Here is a 23,116-nt window from a genome sequence, read left to right as displayed (position 1 = left end):
GGCCAGCCGGGCCGGTTTGTTTACTTGCCGTGTCCGCAGGTTTGGCCGATCGCGGCTCCCACTGGTCGTGGTTTGCCGCTCCAGGCCAATGAGGGCTGCAAGAAGCCGCGGCCAGCACATCCCTCGCCCTGCAGCCCCCCCATTGGCCTGGAGCAGCGAACCATGGCCAGTGGGAGCCACAATCGGCCGAACCTGTAGACGCGGCAGGTAAACAGTATGAGGAGGTCCCGTTGAGGATCTCCCTCATGGCTTTCGGCCAGTTCATCCTGTATAGTTTCTATATACGGAATGCAGCCGCCGGATCGTAGCGGCGGCCGACATGCCTTCTCCTGCCTTCTCTGGCGGTGTTGTTACGGCTTGGTCCGGGGAATCTGCGCGTGGCCTGCGAGGCCTCCTGGGGTTCCCTCCTCCTGGCAGTAATTTCCGCAGAGAGTTCTGCAGTCAGTCTGTCCGTCAGGCTGTTGAAGGTCTCAAAGTCCTCGGCCTTTGCCAGTTCTTCCACCCAAGCGGATTGCCACGGTGTGGCGACCCTCGCTTGTGGCTGTCGTTCCTCCTGCTGCGGTGTCTCCGCGGGTTCAGGTGCTGCGGAGACAGTTTCTGGCCTCGTTGTTCCTCGACCTAGGGAGAGGTGTTCAGGTGGGTCCTGAAGCGGGGTTGGACTAGATGACCTCCTGAGGTCCCTTCCAACCCTGATATTCTATGATTCTATTCTAGTCTATTCTATTCTATGATTCTATTTTAAACAAACCAGCCTGCCTGCCAGGGGGCTTACCCTGGCAGGCTGCGGGCCAAAGGTTGCAGATCCCTGCCCTATCCCCTTCTCTTCCCCATCCCATGCCCCTTCCCCACCACTCCATCTCCTCCCCATCCCACCCCCTTCCTTCCCCACTGCCTCTGTCCTCCTGCCCTGCCTGCCCCACCATGGGCACTCACTGTTGTACAAGATGAAGGATGGCTCCCAGCACACAGAAGGGAGCTCAACCAGCACTAGGATCCGGAAGGTGGTGGCGTCCAGCTGCAAAGTGCCGGGAGCTGAGCAGCACCTTCTTTTTTCAGCCTGGCTGTGCAGCTCTGCGGTCAGAGTAGGTCTGCTTGTTCCACCCTCCCCTCCCCAAGGGCCTCACCCTGCCGCTTCTCTGCCTCCTCTCCCCAGGTGAGCATGCTGGGCCCTCCCTCCTGCCGGCAAACAGCTGATCGGCGGGAGGGCACCAGAACGGAGCAAGCTGTGAGAGGAGGCAATGGAGGGGGAGTTCGGCAGCCCTACTGCAGCAGGAGCCTCAGTGCCAGGAGCACCAAGCTTCTGCCCCCCGCAGGAGAGAGCCGGGGCCCCCCTGGGGACGTGGCGAACCGTCAGCTCGTCCTGGGATGCACACCTGTATGGAAGGACGCCCTGGCCTGTTTTACACGTGGGGACACCGAACACGCACGCATGGCCTGCTCGGCCAGTTAGGGGCTGCTTGGCAGACCCTTTGCTGCCTCCTCTGCAGAGCTCCAAGTGTGCAGGCGCTCGTGAGCGCAGAGAGGCCCTGGCGTCTTTCCCTCCTTCAAACCCTCAGGGAGCTGTAACAGTTTCCAGCCTCAGTCCCTGTTCCCTTCTGAGAGATAATTAGAGAGAGATTGAAAGCTGCTAATGAGGTTCCTGCCCAGCACTTCACAGCCCTGGCAACTCCTGGCTCTGATTGGCTGGGGAATCTAAACCCGGAGCAGGACAACAATAGGGTCCCTTTCTGCTGCTGGGTCCATGCAGGATCTCAAAGTGCTTTGCAAACACCGAGTGAGTTAACCCTCGCACCTCCTGGCCCTTCTCCCCATGTGGCCTGTTCCCAAGAGGTTTATGTGCCCTTCCAGGCCAGTTATCCTGCCTGGCTAGCGCGGTGCAGCCATTGTGAAGGGCCTGCAGGCTCCTGCTCCCTTGGAAAGCAGTGCTGTGAAGTGGAGCCATAAGGGTCCTGACACCCCTACTGGATAATGGGGCCGGCTGTAGAAAGAGGCACCAGAGGGGTCCAGGTCAAGGTTATTTCAACCCTATCGTCTCTCTCAGACCTGTCCATCCGGCATGGCCCAGGATCCGCCTGGGCCGGGATTCCTTCTGCCCCCTCCCGGGAGGAATGTCCTTGCCAACTCCTCCCCTCCAACCAGGCCACTTGCTGATCAAGATCCGTACTTGGCTGCTGGGAGCAGCAAGGGGTCTCCGGCAGGCGCTGCCGTACTGCCCTCATTCCGGATAGTCACGTGTGATTCGAGCTAGGGCGGAGGGGGTGCCAGTCCAGTTCCTCGTGGACAGGCATCCACTTCACAAGCGGTGCCACCACACAGGGCACTGATGTCCCAGCCCCATTTTTCAGCAGCCTGGGAAGTCTCTGGAAGTGCTTTTCCCATCATAGAGTAGGTGAATGGATGAAGCTGTTGCTGGCATCAGTGCATCATCCCACTACCCTTGGGCAAGTGGAGGAGGAGGCCTCTTCAGGCAGCCCGGCCTTGGTCTGTGGCATTAGCCACAGGTGTTTGCCAGCTGGTGCCATGGCTCCCTGTCCAAGGGACCTTCCAGCACGGTTTGCACCCACTCTGGGTTCCGCTGAGCTGGGTCGACACCACATGGGGGGAGTGATCTGCCAGGAGCACTGTGCTGGGCTGCTCTGCCCCCCACCAGGACACGGAGCCTCCTGCTGGCCACTGGCTTCCTTTCTATCAATTTTCTCTCTCTCTTTCTCCAGGGACCTCAAGAACAACTTGATCAGCACAATCCAGCCTGGCGCGTTCCTTGGCCTCTCGGAGCTGAAGCGCCTGTAAGTGGCCCCGGGCTCCTGGTTCACTCTTCTGGGAGAGTCGAGCCTGCAGCTGGCTCGTGGGCGGGGGCTGGTGCACAGACCAGACCCCATCCACACAGGGTCCCCTCTCTGCGCCGCAACCTGGGCTTTGAAACAGCCCGACTCTGGGAGCTACCGGTCCTGCCGCTTTGCCCCACACACCGGGCAGGTGCTGAGCTCCTCCAGCAGTGCTGGGCGCACTCATAGCAGCAGCTGCCCCGTGCTCAGCAGTGCCTGAATCCTGTCAGTCGGCTCATTTATACAGCACTTCTCCCTGCAGCACCGGAGGCTCCCCCCAGCAAGGCGCAGCCGGCACTGGCTTCCAGCGCTCACACAGCTCTTATGTCCCTTCTGCTTGTTTCCAGAGACATCTCCAACAACCGCATCGGCTGCCTCAGCGCCAGCGTCTTCCAGGGACTCACCAACCTCCTTCGGCTGTAAGTACCCAGGAGGGGCCCGCGGGAAGGGCTCCCTGGAGGGCACCTGCCCACAGGCACAGCGCTGGCCAGGGGCTTTTGGCTGTTCTGGAGCAGGACCCTCACACTTGCTCTGCCGGTTTCGCCCTCGTTCCCCTTCCTACCCGACAGCAGGACCCTCCTCTCTGCTAGCAAGGGATGGAGCAAAGCCTAGCCTTTCCTGCCGCTCCATCTCGCTACCACCGGCCCCTAGCCTGGGACAGCTCGGCCCCTGCCAGCCAGAGCCTAGCAATAGACACACTCCAACTCCCGAGTCCCCTGAGCGTCCCCAGGCCATGTCCAGCCCCTGTTCCACTGGGCACTCACCGAATTACCAGCCCTGCTGTTCCCAGCATACCCGTTACACCCGAGACTACAGCTCGGCTTCACGGGCCACACTTAGATTTGTTTACAGAGGGAGTCTGTACAAGTTTATTTAAGGAGGAGCAGAGATGCCAATGAGAGCAAGTGGGATGTTGAAAACAAAGGGTTACACATATACACTAAAAGCATCACATGCCTGCGAGAGCTTAAACTTAACTGATAGGATGTTGTTATGTCAGAAGAGGAAACGCTCACTCAACATCCTTCCAGTGTGTAACAGCCAGACTTGGCTGGGAGCTTCTGTTCGTGAAGCAAGTCCACCGCTTATTTCCTAGGTGATGCTACCAGGGTGTCCCTGTGCAACCCCCGAGAGATCAAAACTACCCTTTGATTTTTGTTCCGGAATCGGACGCCCTCCCGAGGTTCCTTCCTGTAGATGTGCAATCTCCCGTTGGTTTCTGAATTGGGATTAGCTGGTGGTTCAGGAGGCAGAGGGGGATCCATTGGGAAGTATACAGTGCTCGGTTTGCATCTGATCCAACTGATAGATAAGCACCTCCTGCTTGTCAGGAAGGACCGTCTGTCACCTCCCGGTGCCCTGCTTTAACGCCCAGCCTTACAAACAACATTTCCAGGATAGGTCCATACCTGCTAATGTCCCCTTATCTTTTTGCCATGGCTGTGTGTTACTGGCTCTCTGTAGAGACCTCACGTGCCCCCTTCAGTGAATTATTGTGCGCATAACTGACCCAAAGATCCCTAAAAAACTCTGTGCACCCTCTATGCCCTCAGCCAGGTGGCATCAAGAGGGTCACAGGGACACTAGCCCACCCAAAGTGCTGTCGTCTCTGATCTTCAGCCTCTCTTGGATTTAGACACATGGGCGGGAGTCTGGATTGTGGGGAAGAAAGGAGGAGAGAGACCCCTGCCCCTCAGCCAGCCACCCCTTGGCCGCTCCCAGCCTCCCCCTGCAGCCTGCCCAGCCGCCTGCCTGCCCAGTGGCTCCATTAGCTCTCCAGGTCCCAAGCACAGAGTGGCTTAGCTCCTGGGGGCAGACGCTTCAGAGCAGCTCCCGCTGGAGAATGCGTGTGACGATGGCTGAATGGACTGTCTGCCAGGCGAAGGTAGCGCTCAGCGCGGAGCTCATTAAAGGCCCTTGCTGCTCAGCCTGTCATGTGGGCTCCACTGTCCCCACCTGTCTGGGGAGCTCATTAAGTGCTGCTTGGCGATTGTGTGCATTCTTGATCAAAGTGAGCTTTAAAACCCCAAGACACAGCAGCAAGCGGGACCGGGCCTCTTGTTTTCGCTTTTCTCCATAAAACCAGGCCAGGGAGGGGGGCTAAGCCTGAGAACAAAAGCTGAGCGAGACTGAAATGGCTGGAGAGATTCTGGGGGGAATTGGATTAAAGCAAAAAGCAAACTTTTGCCCTGAGTTTTCAGTGTGCATCTCTGTATAATCCATGATGCTAGCGTGTAGAGAGAGTTTGTAAAGTGAGAGGGAGTAACTGAGCCCCAGGACTCCTGGGTTCTCATCCCAGCGCCTGGGGACTGGGCATCAAGACTCCTGGCCTTACATTTTTCAAAGTGACTAGTGATTTTGGGGGCCCACATGAGACCTAAAGGGCCCTGGTGTTCAGAGGGCAGATACTCAGCACTTCCCGCATGTCGGGCCCCTTTAAAATGTGTCTCATCTGACCCCCAGAACACTTGTGACGAGGTAGGCCCTTGGGTTCTGTTTGTGGGCCTCCCTCAGGTGGTGTCCCCACTCTGTGCCATGGGGATAATGGTGGTCGCCCCCTCACAGAGGGAGTAGTGAGGTGAGGCTGAATGACGGTTTGAGGGGGTTGGGTTCCATACAAGGTGAGCTGGGGCAAATTCTTTGGCCTGAGATAGACGGGAGATGATCTGTGGAATGCTTCTGGCTCTATGGAACTCAGGGTGTTTATTGTGTCCGGTAGCCTTGCAATGGGCCAGGTGCCGTATGAACACAGCTCCGTCCCTGCACCGAAAGCTCTCTTTAAGGTCCCAGTTCAGCAGTCTTAGCAATTGAGGCGAAAGCCGTCACGTGCTCCCTGGAGCCAGGAGCTTTCCTGCCCCGGAGTAGGGTGGGAGGGAGGCAGACGTGTCGGGAGAGCAGGTTTTGCAGTCTCTGGAAATGCCCATTCCCTGCCCTGGCTCTGCGCCGGGAGATGTTTGCACTGGGACTTGGCTTGGCGCGTTTGCCCAGCAGGTCAGAGTGCATCAGCCAAACCTCTGTCACCTCCAGCCCGGTTCTTGTCTCCTCTCACAGGAACGTGTCAGGGAATATTTTCTCCAGCCTCCAGCCCGGCGTCTTTGACGAGCTGCCATCTCTGAAAGTCGTGTGAGTATTTCGCTGAGAGGAAAGGGTGCGTCGCAAGGCCCCCCTCACCAGAGAGAGTCACCCTGGCCAGCAGGGAGCTGAGCGAGAGGTGTGCGCGGAGCCCTGCAGGGACCAGGCTCACGCCCAGTGCCGTGCAGCCGTGGTGTGCTCTGGCAGTTACACGTGTGTGCAGACTGGCACGGGGACAGTAGTATGTGTAGCTGCCAATGTCCTGCTGCAACGGGTACACCCTCTGTGCTGCTCCTGTGACGATCTGGCCTCCTGCAGTGAGTGTCGGGGGGACAGGCCTCATGCTGTTACCTGTCCCAGCGCGGACCCCGGTGCCCAGTGGTCCCTAGCCACTGAAGCATGGGGGTCCTGACAGCAGCTGGGCTCACTCTGCCAAAACCCGTCTCTGTGGGGCCTCTGCCATCCCTGACTCCAGCCCTTTGGGTTTGCCTCCTCCAGTGACTTTGCCACCGAGTACCTGACGTGCGACTGCAACCTGCGCTGGACGCTGCCCTGGTCCAGGAACCGCTCGACTCAGATTTCCGACAAGACGCTGTGCATCTACCCCAGCCCCCTGCATGCCAAGCCACTGAGGAGCGTCAGAGAGAGCCAACTGCAGTGTGGTGAGGCAGCCTGGCCTTGAGCGTCACTCCCAGAGCACAGAGGGCAGGGGGTGGGCAGCATGGAGTATCTGAGGGCTAGCCCCTAAGCCGTCCGTCAGGCCTCTGACTGCCAAGGCCCTGGATAACCCCCTCGGCAGGCCCAGTAGGGAGTCAGATAGTGCCAGCCGGGCTGGTGGATGCCAGTCTGGCTAGGGAAGGGACCGAGACCAACTCCAGCCTGTGGCTCATGACCCACAGGGGCCTCTGGTCATGACCGACCCAGGTGGGCTGGGCACCGCCAGAGGGGGCTCCTTGCCCTGCCGGGGGATGAGGTGGCTCACCCAGGTATCTCGGCCCTTTCCCACAGTGGGCGCTCCGGAGCTGCACACCCACCACCTGATCCCTTCGCTGCGGCAGGTGGTGTTCCAGGGCGACCGCTTGCCCTTCCAGTGCACAGCCACCTACCTGGACAGCAGCACCCGCATCCGGTGGTACCACAACCGGGTGCTGGTGGAGGGGGACGAGCAGACTGGCATCATCCTGGAGGAGAGTCTCATCCATGACTGCACCTTCATCACCAGGTATGGCGCGGGCTCCATCCTGCCCGGGGTGCTGGCCTGGGCACTGGGCAGCGAGTCATAGGCACTGGGGGAGGATGCCCTGGCATAAGTGCTCTGTGGTGCAGCCAGTGTACCAAGCTGCTCTGGGCAGGGGCCAGGTTCCCAAACGCTCAGCTCAGCCCTGGCCAGGGGTCGCTCTGGACCTTGACAGCTCCTGCTGAAACCGAGCCCACGGGAGCTGGGATTCCTGACTAAGCCTCACTTGGGTGCATAGCGCTCTGCTTCACCTGGGGCGGGAGGCTGGGATCTGGGCACCTAACTCCCCTAGGTTCCTTTATAAATCCCTTCTGGGATTTTTATTTATGGGCTAAATGGCCACATTTTCTTGTCAGCTGCCACGTCCTCCCCAGAGATGGCTGCCTTGTGGTGGCATTTGAAATGATCCCTGGGCCTTGGTTTGGGCCCCCACCCCAAAGGAAAGGGACTGCAGGAAAGCACTGGGTGAGCCCTGGGGAGATGTCTCACCAGTGGGTGAGCAGTGGGTATGGATACAGACACGCCTCTGCCTGTCACTCGATGGTGCCTAGGGCAGTGCCAGGCGTGTCAGCTAGTGCCGCTGCCCCTTAGGCCGGGGGAGGAGAGAGGCTGTGTGTTGTCCTCTCGTAGCCTCCTGGCTTCTCAGATGTGAGCGTTTGCCTTGTCTCTCCCCCACCCCCACCCCCACCGCCCATCCCCCCACCAGTGAGCTCATCCTCTCCAACATCCACGTCTCTGCCAACGGTGAGTGGGAATGCGCCGTCTCCACCTCCCAGGGCAACGTCAGCAAGAAGGTGGAGATCGTGGTGCTGGAGACGTCGGCCTCGTACTGCCCGGCCGAGAGGGTCACCAACAACCGTGGGGACTTCAGGTCAGAACTGGGGCTGCCATGCCCCAATGCCCACCCTCCAGCGGCACCTCCCGATTGCTGCCCCACGCCCACTGTCCAGTTACCCGTGGGGGAAAGGGCCTGGGGTAGGAGTGGCCTCATCACGGTTCCTGCTGGGATCGGTGTGTGGTGAGCGCCCCCAGCAGGGCACCGTGTTGCTGGCACAAGGGGCAGTGGGTTTCCCTGTGGGGCTGCTGAGGGTACCGGGTTGCTGGGCCAGCTGCAGTGTAGAGGAGTCCCTTTCGCCAGCTGCCCCTACAACCCTGGGGGCATCGGGGGAGTTCCCTCCACCTTCCTCCATCAGTATGAAGAGTTCGGCTGCCTGGGAGGATCAGAGGGCATGGGGGAAAAGGGAGTAGCACACAGTTTGCCCTGTGAGCCCAGTCTCCACGTCCCTCCAGCCCAGCCTCCAACACCTGGTGCTTCCAAGAGGGGTGGAAAGCTGCACCGTGGCGTGGGGTGTGACTGGAGATCCCGCCTGGTTGACAGTTGGTGTCTGTTTGCAGAGTCCCCCGGTGCCTCTAACTCCAGACAGAGCGTGGGAGGCAGGGGGCCAGGCAGCAGCGCAGCAGGCATGGGGGTGTCAGGGCTTTTCTGTTGCCTCCCCCCACCCCTATTCCTCGGACTGCAGGCACAGGGGGGGTGCTGAGACTCAGTCACGCAGGTGACCCGGCGTCTGGCAGTGATTAGGCAGCCATTGATAGGGAGGCTTCTTTGAAAGGCTTCCCGTGCTGGCAGCGCAGACGGGCTCCAGAAGCAGAGGTGTTGGAATTTCTCTGGCAAGAGACGAAAGGCTTTGGGAGCCCACTGTAACCTCGGCGGGGCCTTCATGGAATATAAATTACTGGTACAGTAAATATGGCTTAAATTAGCAGGACCCCCCGCACGCCCCGCCCCCTCCGCTCTGCTCTGAGCAGGATATGGAATTAGATAGCTGGGGAAATTGGCATTCTGCTGTGGGAACTCTCCTGCAGGCCTCTGGCACCAGAGCCGGCTTTAGGCCTATTCTAACAATTCTCCCGAATCGGGCCCCGCGCCTAAGAGGGCCCTGCGCCTAGTGAGAATCCCTTCCCTGGCTAAAGGCGCCTTTTTAATTTTTACTCACCTGGCGGAGCTCCGGGTCTTCAGCGGCACTTCGGCGGCGGGTCCTTTGCTCGCTCTGGGTCTTCGGCGGCACTTCGGCGGTGGGTCCTTCAGTGCCGCTGAAGACCTGGAGCGAGTGAAGGACCCGCCGCCGAAGTGCTACCGAAAACTCAGAACACCACCCGGTGAGTACAAGCCCCACGTGTTTTTTTACATGTGTGGTTTTTTTGTTTTTTTAAAGTCATCCCTGCTGGGGCCCCGTCGAAACTGTTTGAATTGGGCCCCGCACTTCCTAAAGCCGGCCCTGTCTGGCACCCGGAGCTGGGCTGTGTGGAGGACTCCCGGCACAGAGGGGCTTGGGAGGTTTACTTGCTGCCAGTGGGTTGGGAGAATACGGGGGTGGAGGGGTGAGGAGGGTGTAGGGGGATGAAGGGTGCCAGGGAATGATACAGGGTACAGGGCAACTGGAGCCCTGTGGGGATATAGGTGGGCTTGGGGAAGGGGGGCACAGGGGCTGCTGGGGGTGTACAGGGTGGCTTGGGATCTGAGTGTGAAATGGGCTGTGGTGGGGGGGTACAGGGATTGGAAGGAGTGGGATATGGGCTGCCAGAGGGATGCAGAGGAGGCTGGTGCCCATGGGGGCATGCAGGGGGTACAAGGGCAGCAGGCTGCCAAGGGGTGGGGAGGATTTAGGGGTCCAGTGGCATTACTGGGCTGTGAGAGCTGCTAGACAGGTGGGGTCCATCCTGCTGAGGGCGGAGGGGCACGGGCAGGGTGCTATCTGGCACTGGGGCACCAAGGGGCATGAAGGGCTCAGGCAAAGCAGGTCGCCCCATTCACACTGCCAGCTCCAGCCAGGATCAGCGCTACTCAGGGGATTTATTCCAGAATAAGCTATGGTGTGAATTTAATGCACGACAGCTCTTTGGGACTAGCCCCCATGTGGGCACTCCGAGTCAGGGAGAGCATGTCCATGCCAGACAGCTGTTCTAGTCAATCTCCCCACGCAGACAAACCCTTTGACCCTGCAGCCATATTGGTCCCTTGTAGCCGATTGCCAGATCAGGTTCATTCCAGCCATTGGGTCTCAAGATCGGTGCAAAGGACTGTGGGAAGCAGGAAGAATTCTGGGCTTGGATGTCTGCTGAGCGGAACTGGGGGAAGGCATGTGACCTCCATGGGCCTCCCTCCCATCATCCAGCTGTTGCGGTAGCGGGGGAGCAGGGAGTGGCTCAGAAACCAGATGTTGAAACAGCTGGGCCGAGCCGAGATTTCCAGGAAGGGAAATAAATTACCCCATAAAAATCTCAGCTGCTCTGTGGATTGTCTGAAGTTTTTCTCTTTGTCATGCCCTGCACGCAGCTGGAAAACTTTTTCCTGATCCCCCTTGGGATCCCCCCAGTGCACGGCATGGACATGTTCCCCCCCCATGCACAGACGCATGCCAGCTCCCCCACTCCATGCCAGCTCCCCCACTCCATGCCAGCAGAGCTTCCTTGCTGTTTGCACCCGCCTGGTTCATGGGCAGTTGACCCAGCAGAGCCCCAAGGAAATGGTGCTTGTTAACGTACCAGATGGGGTGCTCACCAGCTGCTTTTGGTCATCAGCGAGCTGAGTCTGGGTGGGGGGTGTCTGTCCAGTTCCGAGCAGACAGGAGCTAGATCAGTGTTACAAAAGGAGCGGGTGGGCCAACCCCCCTTGCCTTGTGACGACAGGGTCGCCAGTGCTCCGGGTTCTCTGGCTGGCCCCTTCCACCCCTGTGCTGCTCCCTGCAGCTGCTGAGCCTCAGCTGTCAGCCCATCCCTGGAGGGGCCCTGAGTGCCCCAGGGGAGGGACCATTCTGCTGGGAGCCTGCCAGCTGCTGTGCTGTGTCCTAGGAGATGCGCAGGCAGGCTCCGGATGCCCCTGCCTCCCTCAGCAGGGCAGTGCACCCAGCTCTGCACAGCCGGTTTGCATTTCTCCCCCACTGTAGTTATTTTCTCCGGCTCCCTTGAGGCTGGTGGTGGGTTCCCAGGGCTGCGGCAGGGGAGCTAGGAGCAGGGATAATCACTGCCTAGCCCAGCCATGGCACTGCAGGAGGGCTAGGCATTATTTTCCTTTTATCATTCAGGAAATGGAAATTGGCCTGCCTGTGGCCACCCTCCCCCCCCAGTGCTGGCCAGCCTGTCCCCCATCTCTGCTTGTGGACCCCCCCTCCCAGTTCCTGCCTGCCTGCCCCCCCCCACCTGTCCCCTCCTCTGTCTGGGCTCCCATGGTCTCTGTAGAAGCCTAGCTCCGGGCTGGGGGAAGGTGTCATGCTGCCAGCCCTGGTGTGTGGACCCCTTTGTCAGTCAGTCTCAGGAGGGGATAGCCTGGGCAGCAGGAGGTCACGCTGACCCTGCCCACATGCTCAGCAGGACACCCCGAGTGGGGAGGAGAGCCTCTGTGGCCCAGTAATAACATCCAGGGACCAGAGCGGGGCTGGTTGCTGGGGCAGGGCAGCACGTTCTTGGCTAAGGCTCTCATCCCTTCCCAAGTCCCGAGAGGCTGGCCAACCTAGGGATGTACATGCTAGAGAATGCAGCTGAAAATCCCCCCTGCAGGATCCACCTGCCTCCTTAGATTTAACCTGCTTCCACACATGCTAAGTGGTGAGTGCAGCAGGCCTGGGACTGACAGACAGAGCGAGCTGCTGCGGCTGGGAGTCAGGGCTCTGGGGTTCCCTGGTTGGCATTGCCACTGGCCTTTGGGCAAGTCCTCCTGTCAGGGCAGCCTGGAAGGCCGGAGCAGAAGGTGCTTGGAGGAGGCAGGTGCTGCAGCTGCTGCTGTTATTTTAAATGTCATTTTTTACGGCGCTCCGAAGCACATAGCACGGGGCCAAGGCGCTCCTTGGCCATTGGCCATTATCTTTGAAAACTCATGGTGAACGGGGGAGGTCCCGGATGACTGGGAAAAGGCTACTGTAGTGCCCATCTTTAAAAACGTGAAGGAGGAGGAGCCGGGGAACTACAGGCCAGTCAGCCTCACCTCAGTCCCTGGAAAAATCATGGAGCAGGTCCTCAAGGAATCAATTCTGAAGCACTTAGAGGAGAGGAAAGTGATCAGGAACAGTCAGCATGGATTCACCAAATGCAAGTCATACCTGACTAACCTAATCGCCTTCTATGAGGAGATAACTGGGTCTATGGATGAGGGGAAAGCAGTGGATGTGTTATTCCTTGACTTTAGCAAAGCTTTTGACATGGTCCCCCACAGTATTCTTTCCAGCAAGTTAAAGAAATATGGGCTGGATGAATGGACTATATGGTGAATAGAAAGCTGGCTAAATCGTCGGGCTCAATGGGTAGTGATCAACGGCTCCATGTCTAGTTGGCAGCCAGTTTCAAGTGGCGTGCTCCAAGGGTCTGTCCTGGGGCCGGTTTTGTTCAATATCTTCATTAATGATCTGGAGGATGGCATGGACTGCACTCTCAGCAAGTTTGCAGATGACACTAAACTAGGAAGAGTGGTAGATACGCTGGAGGGTAGGGATAGGATACAGAGGGACCTAGACAAATTAGAGGACTGGGCCAAAAGAAACCTGATGAGGTTCAACAAGGACAAGTGCAGAGTCCTGCACTTAGGACGGAAGAATCCCATGCACTGTTACAGACTAGGGACCGAATGGCTAGGAAGCAGTTCTGCAGAAAAGGATCTAGGGGTTACAGTGGATGAGAAGCTGGATATGAGCCAACAGTGTGCACTTGTTGCCAAGAAGGCTAACGGCATTTTGGGCTGTATAAGTAGGGGCATTGCCAGCAGATCGAGGGATGTGATCATTCCCCTCTATTCAACATTGGTGAGGCCTTATCTGGAGTACTGTGTCCAGTTTTGGGCCCCACGCTACAAGAAGGATGTGGAAAAATTGGAAAGCGTCCAGCGGAGGGCAACAAAAATGATTAGGGGGCTGGAGCACATGACTTATGAGGAGAGGCTGAAGGAACTGGGATTGTTTAGTCTGCAGAAGAGAAGAATGAGGGGGGATTTGATAGCTGCTTTCAGCTAGCTGAAGGGAGTTCCAAAGAGGATGGATCTAGACTGTTCTCAGTGGTACCTGATGACAGAACAAGGAGTAATGGTCTCAAGTTGCAGTGGGGGAGGTTTAGGTTGGCTATTAGGAAAAACTTTTTCACTCAGAGAGTGGTGAAGAACTGGAATGGGTTACCTAGGGAGGTGGTGGAATCTCCTTCCTTAGAGGTTTTTAAGGTCAGGCTTGACAAAGCCCTGGCTGGGATGATTTAGTTGGGAATTGGGCTTTGAGCTGGGGGTTGGACTAGATGACCTCCTGAGGTCCCTTCCAACCCTGATATTCTATGATTCTACCCTTATAATTATTGTAGGGCCTGAAGACTGGGGATCAAGGCCCCACAGTGCTAGGCACGCCGAGACCAGAGACTGCCCTAGCTCCTAACCCAGGATGTGGGCAGCATGCAGCGGAGCTAATTAACCCACAAACCGGGGTGGGGAGATGTTAGCGGGACAGCAGCCGGACCAGTCCCCAGTGCAAGGACCTGCCAGCTCCGTGGCAAAGGATTTCGAGGAGGGACTGAAAGGGGATAATTTGGGGGCTTTGCGGATTTTGGTGGGGATCCTTCCTATCGCAGGGGAGAGAACAGGGAGGATCCTGCGCGGGGTGGGGGAGGACTGGGTGATGGAGAATGGTGTATCAGGGACCTGCCCGAGGCCCCAAAGTGACCGGGCACGTTCTCATTGCGCGCCTTCCCTTTTCGTCTAGGTGGCCCCGCACCTTGGCCGGCATCACTGCCTACCAGTCCTGCCTGCAGTACCCCTTCACCTCGCTGGCCGCGAACGGGGGCCCCGCGGCGGAGAAGCAGGCGTCGCGGCGCTGCGAACGTATGGGACGCTGGGAGGAGGGCGACTACTCACACTGCCTGTACACCAACGACATCACCCGCGTGCTCTACACCTTTGTGCTGGTGAGTGGGGCCTGGCTGAGACACAGGGAAGGAAGCAGCTTCCTCTTCGCCCATCCGGCCTTCCTGTCTTAATGGCATGCGTCATCTGTCTGTCTGTCTGCAGTATGCATCTGCACGCGTGCATCTCTGTCTGTCCGTCTGCAGTGTGCAGCTGTCTGCTTGCCGGCCTGTCTGTCCCCCACACCCACTGCGCTGCTTCCCACGGGGCGGTGTTTGTAGCGTTACTCATATGCTCTGTCTGGAGTTAGAGGCACTGGGGGACTCTGCAAACAGACACCAACTATCAACCAAGAGGGCAGGACTGGCACCGCTGGGCTCCCATCTACAGCGCTTCTAACTCCAGACAGATGGACAGACAGGCTGGCAGGCAAACGCGCTGTCTGCCTGTCATGTTTCCAGGCTTGTGTGGCCATGGTATATCTGTGCCAGTTGCAGGCTGCAGCTGAAGCCCTGCATGTGGTTCAGTGACCCTGCTGTAGGTCAGGGCATCTCTGAGGCAGTCTCTGCCCCGGCTCCCTGGCATGGTTGTGTTGGGCTAGCAGGAGGTGGGTATTGACCGAGCTGGTGACTCCCCCGTTGCCCCTGCAGATGCCCATCAATGCTTCCAATGCCCTGACGCTGGCGCACCAGCTGCGCGTGTACACAGCTGAGGCTGCCAACTTCTCCGACATGATGGACGTCATCTATGTGGCCCAGATGATCGAGAAGTTCATTGGCTACGTGGACCAGATCAAGCAGGTATGGCTTTCTCCCTTGCCCCAGCTCCCTGTCACAAGCCCTCTCTGCACAGCCCTTCCCTTCCCTTCCCATCCCTCTGCCCCTTCCGCGCACGGCCTCCTCTGCCCCAGTTCTCCCTCTTCCCCTCCCCATGGTGCTGTCCATGAGCGCTCAGCTCCTCATCCCAGTGCCAAGGTGCCTGTGAGCAGAGCCCAGCCTGGGGGTCGAGTGCTTCAGGTATTCCCCTCCTCCAGCCCATGAGCTCCTGCCCAGAGCAGTCACTGGCAGAGTATCCTCCAGCCCCTTCCTAGGCCTCTCTGCAAGTCCCCGCTGGCCCTCACACCCACCCAGAGACAGGCTGGTGTCATCACCCCAAGAGGGAGGTTGCGGCACACAGGTGGAGAGACCATCCAATGCTCCAAACACCCCTGGGGAATCTTCCTTGAATCCCTGGGGCTGGGTGTGTTGGAGCCCACAAAAACCACCCCTGTGCTCCCCTCCAGCTCCCGGACGTCATGGTGGAGATGGCAAGTAACATGATGCTGGTGGACGACCACATCCTGTGGATGGCTCAGATCGAGGACAAGGCCTGCACCCGCATCGTCCGCTCCGTGGAGAAGATCGCGGGCTACGTGCTCAGCAGCAACTCGCAGCATGTGGCCGTGGTAGGGCCCCAGGGCTGGGGAGCTGGGCAGGACTGAAGGGAGCGCAGGGCTGGAGTAGCAGGGGGCTGGGTCAGCACTGAGGGGTGCTGGGGGAGAGTGGCCTGGCCTCTGCCTCCGAGGCTGCCAGGCTTCTTGTGGCGGGTGCCCTGCTAACGCCCTGGCTGCTTTGTGCCCTCGGCAGAACTCGAGGAACATCGCCTTCGAGGCCTACTTGATCAAGCCGGAGAGCTACACGGGGCTGAGGTGCACGGCCTTCCAGAAGCGAGACAGCGGGCGCCTGTCGCTGCAGGAGCAGGAGGCCGAGCCCCTGGCTGACCAGCAGCTGAAGTTCAGGTGCACCACAGGCCAGCCCAACATCTCTCTGGCCAACTTCCACATCAAGGTACTGGGGGTGGCGATGGGGAGGGGCGGGGCCGGGGAGCTGCGCCGTCTGGGGCTTGCTAACCTGTTGCTCCCTGTCCCCTCAGAACAGCATCGCTCTGGCCTCCATCCAGCTGCCCCCCAGCCTGTTCTCCGCCTCGGCCCCGCTTTCCCTGCCCCAGGCCTGCAAAGTCCAATTCCTGGTGTTCCGGAACGGCAAGCTCTTCCGCAGCACCGGCAACTCCTCCCGCCTGGCCGACAACAGCAAGCGCCGCAGCGTGTCCACCCCCGTGATCTACGCCGGGACACGTAAGGGGCGCTAGCCTGGCACTGCTGCAGGGGGACAGGGCCATTCCACTGGGCCATGAGAGAGGCTGCTGTCAGCTGGTCAGACTGCCTCACACTGGAGCCCACGTCCTCCTCCTCCCGGTGGGCTGTGCGCCTCTCAGCAGCTCAGACTTGCCCATCCCATGACCCAGATGTGAAGCCGTAGGGGCCCCTGCTGGCCAACTTATCTGGAAGGAGAGCAGCTGCCCTCCCCCCTGCCCATGGGGGGTCTGGCGGGGCATTCCCGTGGCAGCATGCAGAGGCCATGGGCCTGCCTTCCACTAAGCATTGGTTGCTGCTGCTTTACTCTCCCCTTGTGCGTCAGGTAGGATGTTGCTTAGCCAGGTCCAGGAGGCAGCTGCAGAGCAGGTACCCCAGGTCTGGCCCTGCCTGGGACCCTGGGCAGCAGGAAGTGGAATAAGAAAGTGAGGGATGAGCCCATGCAGTGCATCTGCTCAGCCGTTCTCCTCCCCTTCCCTCCCCAGATGGCTGTGGGGTCAGTAACCTCACCGAGCCCGTCACTGTCTCGCTGCGCCACTTCAGGGAAGGAGCCGACCCCATGCCTGCCCACTGGAACTTTGAGGTGCTGGGGGGCAATGGGGGCTGGAGCGCCGAGGGCTGTCAGCTGGCCCACCAAGAGCCCAACATCACCACCCTGCTCGGCCGGCACCTGAACAACTTTGCAGTGCTCATGGTAGGGGGTGTGTGCTGGTGTGTTCCTGGGGGGCAGGAGCAGGAGGGGAGACTCTGGCCTCCTGCCTGAAGTAGACGAGGGGTGTTGTCTTGGGGGTGGGCAACTGCTCTCTCCTCTTCACACAGTGGCTCCAAAGCATCACACCATGTTTGCCCTAGATTTACTCTACCCCCTCTCATAAGAACGTAAGAGCGGCCCTACTGGGTCAGACCAAAGGTCCATCAAGCCCAGTATCCTGTCTTCTGACAGTGGCCAGTGCCAGGTGCCCCAGAGGGAATGAACAGAACAGGTAATTATCAAGTGATCCATCCTGTCACCCAGTCCCAGCTTCTGGCAAACAGAGGCTAGGGACGCCATTCCTGCCTATCCTGGCTAGTAGCCATTGATGGCCCTATCTTCCAAGAATCTATCTAGCTCCCTTTTGAACCCCATTACAGTATTGGCCTTCACAACACCCTGTGGCAAGGAGTTCCAGAGGTTGACAGTGTGTTGCATGAAAAAATACTTTCTTGTTTGTTTTAAACCTGCTACCTATTAATTTCATTTGGTGGCCCCTTGTTCTTGTATTATGAGAAGGAGTAAATAACACTTCCTTATTTACTTTCTCTATACTGCTCATGATTTTATAGTCCTCTATCATATCCCCCTAGTCACCTCTTTTCCAAGCTGAAAAGTCCCAGTCTTATTAATCTCTCCTCCTATAGAAGCCATTCCATAACCCTAATCATTTCTGTTGCCTGTTTCTGAGCCTTTTCCAAGTCCAATATACCTTTTTTGAGATGGGGCGACCACATCTGCACGCAGTGTTCAAGGTGTGGGCATACCATGGATTTATATAGAGGCAGTATGATATTTTCTGTCTTATCCCTTTCTTGATGATTCCCAACATTCTGTTCGCTTTCTTGCCTGCTGCTGCACATTGAGTGGATGTTTTCAGAGAACTATCCACAATGACTCCAAGATCTCTTTCTTGAGTGGTAACAGCTAATTTAGACTTCATCACTGTATATGTATAGTTGGGATTATGTTTTCCAATGTGCATTACTTTGCATTTATCAACCGAAGCAAAGAATTCATTTAGTTTCTCCGCAATGGCCTGATCGTCCCTGAGTGCTCCTTTAGCATCTCAATCGTCTAGTGGCCCCACTGATTATTGAGCAGGCTTCCTGCTTCTGATGTATTTAAAAAAAAATTGCTATTACTTTTGGGGTCTTTGGCTAGCTGTTCCTCAAATTCTTTTTTGGTCTTTCTAATTATATTTTTACACTTCAGTTGCCAGAGTTTATGCTCTTTTCTATTTTCCTCATTAGGATTTCTCTTCCACTTTTTAAAGGATGCCTTTTTGCCTCTCACTGCTTCTTTTACTTTGTTGTTTAACCACGGTGGCTCTTTTTTGGTTCTCTTACTATGTTTTTTAATTTGGGGTATACATTTAAGTTGAGACTCTATTCTGGTGTCTTTAAAAAGTTTTCATGCAGCTTGCAGGGATTTCACTTTTTGTGCTGAACCTTTTAATTTCTGTTTCACTAACCTCATTTTTTGTAGTTCCCCTTTCTGAAATTAAATGCTACAGTGTTGGGCCGCTGTGGAGTTTTCCACACCACAAGGATGTTAAATTGAATTATCTTATGGTCACTATTACCAAGAGGTCCACCTATATTCACCTCTTGGGACCTGATCCTGTGCTGCACTTAAGATTAAATCAAGAATTGCCTCTCCTCTTGTGAACTAGCTGCTCCAAGAAGCAGTCATTTAAGGTGTCAAGAAACTTTATCTCAGCATCTCTTCCTGAGGTGATATGTACCCAGTCAATATGGGGATAGTTGAACTCCCCCATTATTATTATTGAGTTTTTTATTTTAATAGCCTCTCTAATCTCCCTGAGCATTTCAGTCACTATCACATCCTAGTCAGGTGGTCTGTACTATATCCCTACTGCTATATTCTTATTTTTCAAGCATGGAAAATACTATCCATAGAGATTCTATAGTACAATTTAGTTCATTTAAGATTTTTACTTCATTTGATTCTACGCTTTCTTTCACATACAGTACCACTCCTGCACCAGCACGACCTGTTCTGTCCTTCTGATATATTTTGTACCCTGGTATTACTGTGTCTCATTGATTATCCTCATTCCACCAGGTTTCTGTGATGCCTATTATACCGATATCTTCATTTAATTCTAGGCACTCTAGTTCACCCATCTTATTATTTAGACTTCTAGCATTGGTATATAAGGACTTTAAAAACTTGTCATTTTTTGGCTGTCCTCTGCATGATGTAATTGAATGGGACTGTTTTTTCATTTGACTGTTTCTCATCAGATCCTCCCTGTATGTTATCATTTTCCATCCTCTCCTCCTTATTAGGACATAGGGAATCTCCAGTTATAGATCCTCCCCTAAGGGATGTCCGAACCACATGCTCCTCTGCACCCGTTGGCCTTCCCCCAGCCCTTAGTTTAAAAACTGTTCTATGACCTTTTTAATTTTAAGCGCCAGCAATTTGGTTTAGGTAGAACCCATCCTTCCTGTATAGGCTCCCCCGCTCCCAAAAGCTTCCCTGGTTCCTAAAAATATAAACCCCTCTTCCCTACACCATCGTCTCATCCATGCATTGAGACCCTGCAGTTCTGCCTGTCTAACTGGCCCTGTGTGTGGAACTGGAAGCATTTCAGAAAATGATACCATGGAGGTCCTGGACTTCAATCTCTGACCTAGCAGCCTAAATTTGGCCTCCAGGACCTCTCTCCTTCCCCATGTCATCGGTACCTACAGGTACCACAACCACCAGCTCCTTCCCAGCATTACACATAAGCCCATCCAGATGTCTCGAGAGATCTGCAACCTTCGCACCAGGCAGGCAAGTCACCATGTGGTTCTCTCGGTCATTGCAAACCCAGCTATCTATGTTTCTAATGATCAAACTGCCTATTACTAATACCTGTCTCTTCCTCCCCCGCAGAGGTATCCTCAGTGTGAAAGGATACCACGTCATCTGGGAGGAGGGTCCCAACTAAGGGAACGTTTCCCTCTGCTCCAGTATGTTCTCCTTCCCTGATACTCTCATCCTCCTCAAGAGCACAGAGGCTGTCAGACCAGGGGTGGGACCATTCTACTGTGTCCCAGACAGTCTCATCTATGTCCCTCTCTCTCCTCCAGCTCAGCCACCCTGGTCTCCAAAGCCCGTACACGGTCTCTGAGGGCCAGGAGCTCCTTGCACCGAATGCACACACATGCCACCTGCCCATAGGGCAGGTAATCATACATGCTGTATTGGGTGCAATAAAGTGGGTGGCCCCCCACTCTGTTGCTGGATTTCTACCCGTGTTCTCTTTTTACTCCCAAAGCTTGTTCCCTTGTTGGTGCTTTGTTTTTATCAAGCGGTGTTTTGACCTTTACAGGGGCTAGATACACCTAACATTCTTTGCACTTAAACTCCCATTAGCCGCTCCTGTTCACTAGCTCCCCCTCGCCCCTTCCAGCTGGCCTGCAAGGAAGGGGAGCGGTCCCAGATGGCAGAGGGGATCATAACGGTCATTGTCCGCTCATGCACAGGATGTGGGCTGAGGCAGCAGCAATCTCCAGAGGCCCTGGCACGGCAGTCTTGACTTAGCCAGCTTACAAGCAGCCCCGTAACCCCTCTGCTGGGTGGAGCCAGGTGTAGATGTGAAACTAATTTTGTTTTTGTAACTAGGAACTCAGCAATTTCCCCAGTGAGGCAGCAGGCCCAGCTGAGGTTCTGCATCCTGTTCTTTACACCTGCACTGCCCTCCTGCTGCTGTGCTTGTTCACCACCATCATCACTTACATCATCAACCACAGGTGAGCTGGGGCTGCAGCAGGGATGTGGTGCTGTACTCTGTTAACCAGCTGCCACTTTCACCTCAGAGGTGGCTGCACTTCAGTGGTTTGGGGCTGAAAGGTAGATAAATACCCCCTGGCCCTTGGCCATAGACAGTGGCAGCTGGAGGAATAAGGGATCTGTCCACCAGCTTGGATTTTTTTCAGACTCACTGAGGCACTAGCCAGCAGCCACAGCAGGGTGTAAGGCACTTCCTGTCACATCGATCTTTAGGAGACTTTGTTCCAAGGTGTTTTTAGTGGAGTGAGAACCCCCTGGGCTCCTGTTTCCTGACAGAGGACACCAGAGTCAGTCAAACAAATCCTTCTTTATTGTTCCCTACTGCACAGTAATGCACAAAGCAGTCATCTTTCCACGGCAGAGTGCTCACACCGCAGATCCAGACGTGGAGTCAGCAATCCTATTTTAAAAATCAAACTAAGGGTCCATATGGTGTAACCCTTACCACCACCCACTGAGAAACAAGGTCACCAGAGAGCTGGGAAACCAGACACTTACTGGTCTAGCTAACTGTAACGACAGGGATGATTTTGCTATGGAGACCAGGCTGTGCTTGGTAATCGGTAATTTGATCCCCTCCTGAGTGGCAGTGGGCATCCCTCCTACATGGAGACAGAGGTGGATATGCCAAACCTGAGAGGCACTGTCCAATCCCCAGGCCATGCCTTGTTTTCCTGCAGCTCTGCCATGAAAAATGGTAGCCTTAACTATAAATGCTGTAGTTACTGCAAATGGGGTTGTCTGCTTCACTATAGTTCAGTTGGTCTCTAGGACCAGAATTGGTTATAGACTGGAGCACGTTTTCCTTATGCAAACCAGATTTCAGGGGCCACAGTCTTAGGATTGTTGTAAAATAGGATGAATTCGATTCCCTTTCTCCCACTCTTGACTTCAGTAAGTTGGCAGGAGCAGGGACAGTCTGGCCCCTGGTGTAGAGTGCCCAGCGCACGGGGGAACCCTGAGGTGCTCCTTCCATCCGTAGAATACACCTAGGAGTAGGATAGAAAAGTCGAGCCCCTAGAGGTGCGTAGTGTTCAATGCAGCCTGCCCATTTCTACTCTGCTTTTCGGATGTCTGTACTGTTACCCATCACCCTGCCATCCTAACTGGTGGGCGAGTTCTCCCGTTCTCTTCTCGGTCTGTTTTTCGTCCTCTCAGGAATCAGCACACTCTCCTCTTGGGGGGTGCTTAAAATCCTTCAGGCTCCCTTGCCTCAAGTTTCCTACAATAAAGCCCAAACCGATCAGCCACTGGAGAGCCATGCCATTTACCCTTTGTATTTCTTGCTAACCCCTTGCAGGTTAAGGAATCCGGCATGGTTTAATTCAAGTAACAGCACTGGTATTTAGCAACAGAATTACTTAAATATTTATTCCTGCCAGACCAAAAACATAGCACAATGCTGATGCCTTACAAAACACACGTTTTAATAAACCTTGAATGTTTAAATAAATTTCTTTTCATTACAGTAATGTAAAGTTACAGCATTAAACCTTGTTTATCAATAATCGGTTTTTGTTTATTTTAAACAGTGATGTGTTTTCTTCAATATTAACACACTAGCATCACGGCTTGACTTGTAAAAAGCCTCACATGTAAAGTCTGGAGTTTTTCCAACACCAGACCAAATGCACAGGCATTCTCTGAGCCATCTGTATGTGCAGAGTTCAAGAGGTGGGAGTCTAGCTATTAGCTTTTCTCCTAAAAATTACAGCTCAAAATAGTTGTGTGCATGCTTCAAGATGTAAATGACCCTCTGACAGTCTTAGTAAAACAATTCCAAAGAGACTGAGAGAGCTTCTCTCACAGCAACTATTCCAGGATTACCGGGTACAGTGTTGCTGTTATTGACTCCTCTCTCTAAGGCTGTCCTCTGAGAGGACCTCTAAGGTACCCAGGACTATTATAATTCAGGTAAATGCCCAGTCCTTGGGAAGGCTACAACCCTGCCCAAGTAGTAGCATGTGTAGTACCTGTTTGCTAGAAGGGACTTTCAGAACATACAGCATGGTAGTGGTGAATTTAACTCCAAGACAGCAGCTAATCAGCACTGCTGCGCGCCTCTCTTTCAGCACCATTCATATCTCCCGGAAGTGCTGGCACATGCTGCTTAACCTCTGTTTCTACATCGCCATGACATCGGCTGTGTTTGCGGGAGGCATCACTCTGACCAACTACATGATTGTCTGCCAAGCAGTAAGTACAGACCAGCTTTTTTAGACAGTCCTGGGGAAAGCAGACTTGTGTTCAAAGCGTTGAGCCCATGACAGACCACTACCCTGTGTGTCACAACTGGCAGCATCCATGGCCGAGAGGCTCCCACCAGGAAATGCAGAGAGATCCTCCTCAGAAAGCGCTTCAGGTCTGGGCAGAGGTGATTGCTTCCTCCAGGGCCAAGTACATTAGAAACACAGATGCAAGAGGA

General features: G+C 55.6%; 1 protein-coding gene across 1 annotated transcript in view; it reads left to right on the top strand.

Moving 5' to 3' along the window:
- The window catches only part of ADGRA2 (adhesion G protein-coupled receptor A2), a 116,448-nt gene that overhangs the window by 81,506 nt on the left and 11,826 nt on the right, over nucleotides 1–23,116 (top strand). Inside the window, exons 3-16 of the mRNA XM_045003455.1 lie at nucleotides 2,715–2,786; nucleotides 3,173–3,244; nucleotides 5,877–5,948; nucleotides 6,396–6,559; nucleotides 6,906–7,119; nucleotides 7,841–8,005; nucleotides 13,860–14,061; nucleotides 14,650–14,799; nucleotides 15,282–15,443; nucleotides 15,625–15,825; nucleotides 15,911–16,112; nucleotides 16,616–16,824; nucleotides 20,524–20,651; nucleotides 22,764–22,887. Coding sequence (XP_044859390.1) covers nucleotides 2,715–2,786; nucleotides 3,173–3,244; nucleotides 5,877–5,948; nucleotides 6,396–6,559; nucleotides 6,906–7,119; nucleotides 7,841–8,005; nucleotides 13,860–14,061; nucleotides 14,650–14,799; nucleotides 15,282–15,443; nucleotides 15,625–15,825; nucleotides 15,911–16,112; nucleotides 16,616–16,824; nucleotides 20,524–20,651; nucleotides 22,764–22,887 — 2,137 coding nt within the window. The remainder of the gene's footprint in view (nucleotides 1–2,714; nucleotides 2,787–3,172; nucleotides 3,245–5,876; nucleotides 5,949–6,395; nucleotides 6,560–6,905; nucleotides 7,120–7,840; nucleotides 8,006–13,859; nucleotides 14,062–14,649; nucleotides 14,800–15,281; nucleotides 15,444–15,624; nucleotides 15,826–15,910; nucleotides 16,113–16,615; nucleotides 16,825–20,523; nucleotides 20,652–22,763; nucleotides 22,888–23,116) is intronic.

The sequence above is a fragment of the Mauremys mutica genome, chromosome 2, assembly GCF_020497125.1.
Source record: "Mauremys mutica isolate MM-2020 ecotype Southern chromosome 2, ASM2049712v1, whole genome shotgun sequence".
Classification (NCBI taxonomy): Eukaryota; Metazoa; Chordata; order Testudines; family Geoemydidae; genus Mauremys; species Mauremys mutica.
This window is presented reverse-complemented; position numbering and strand designations above follow the sequence as displayed.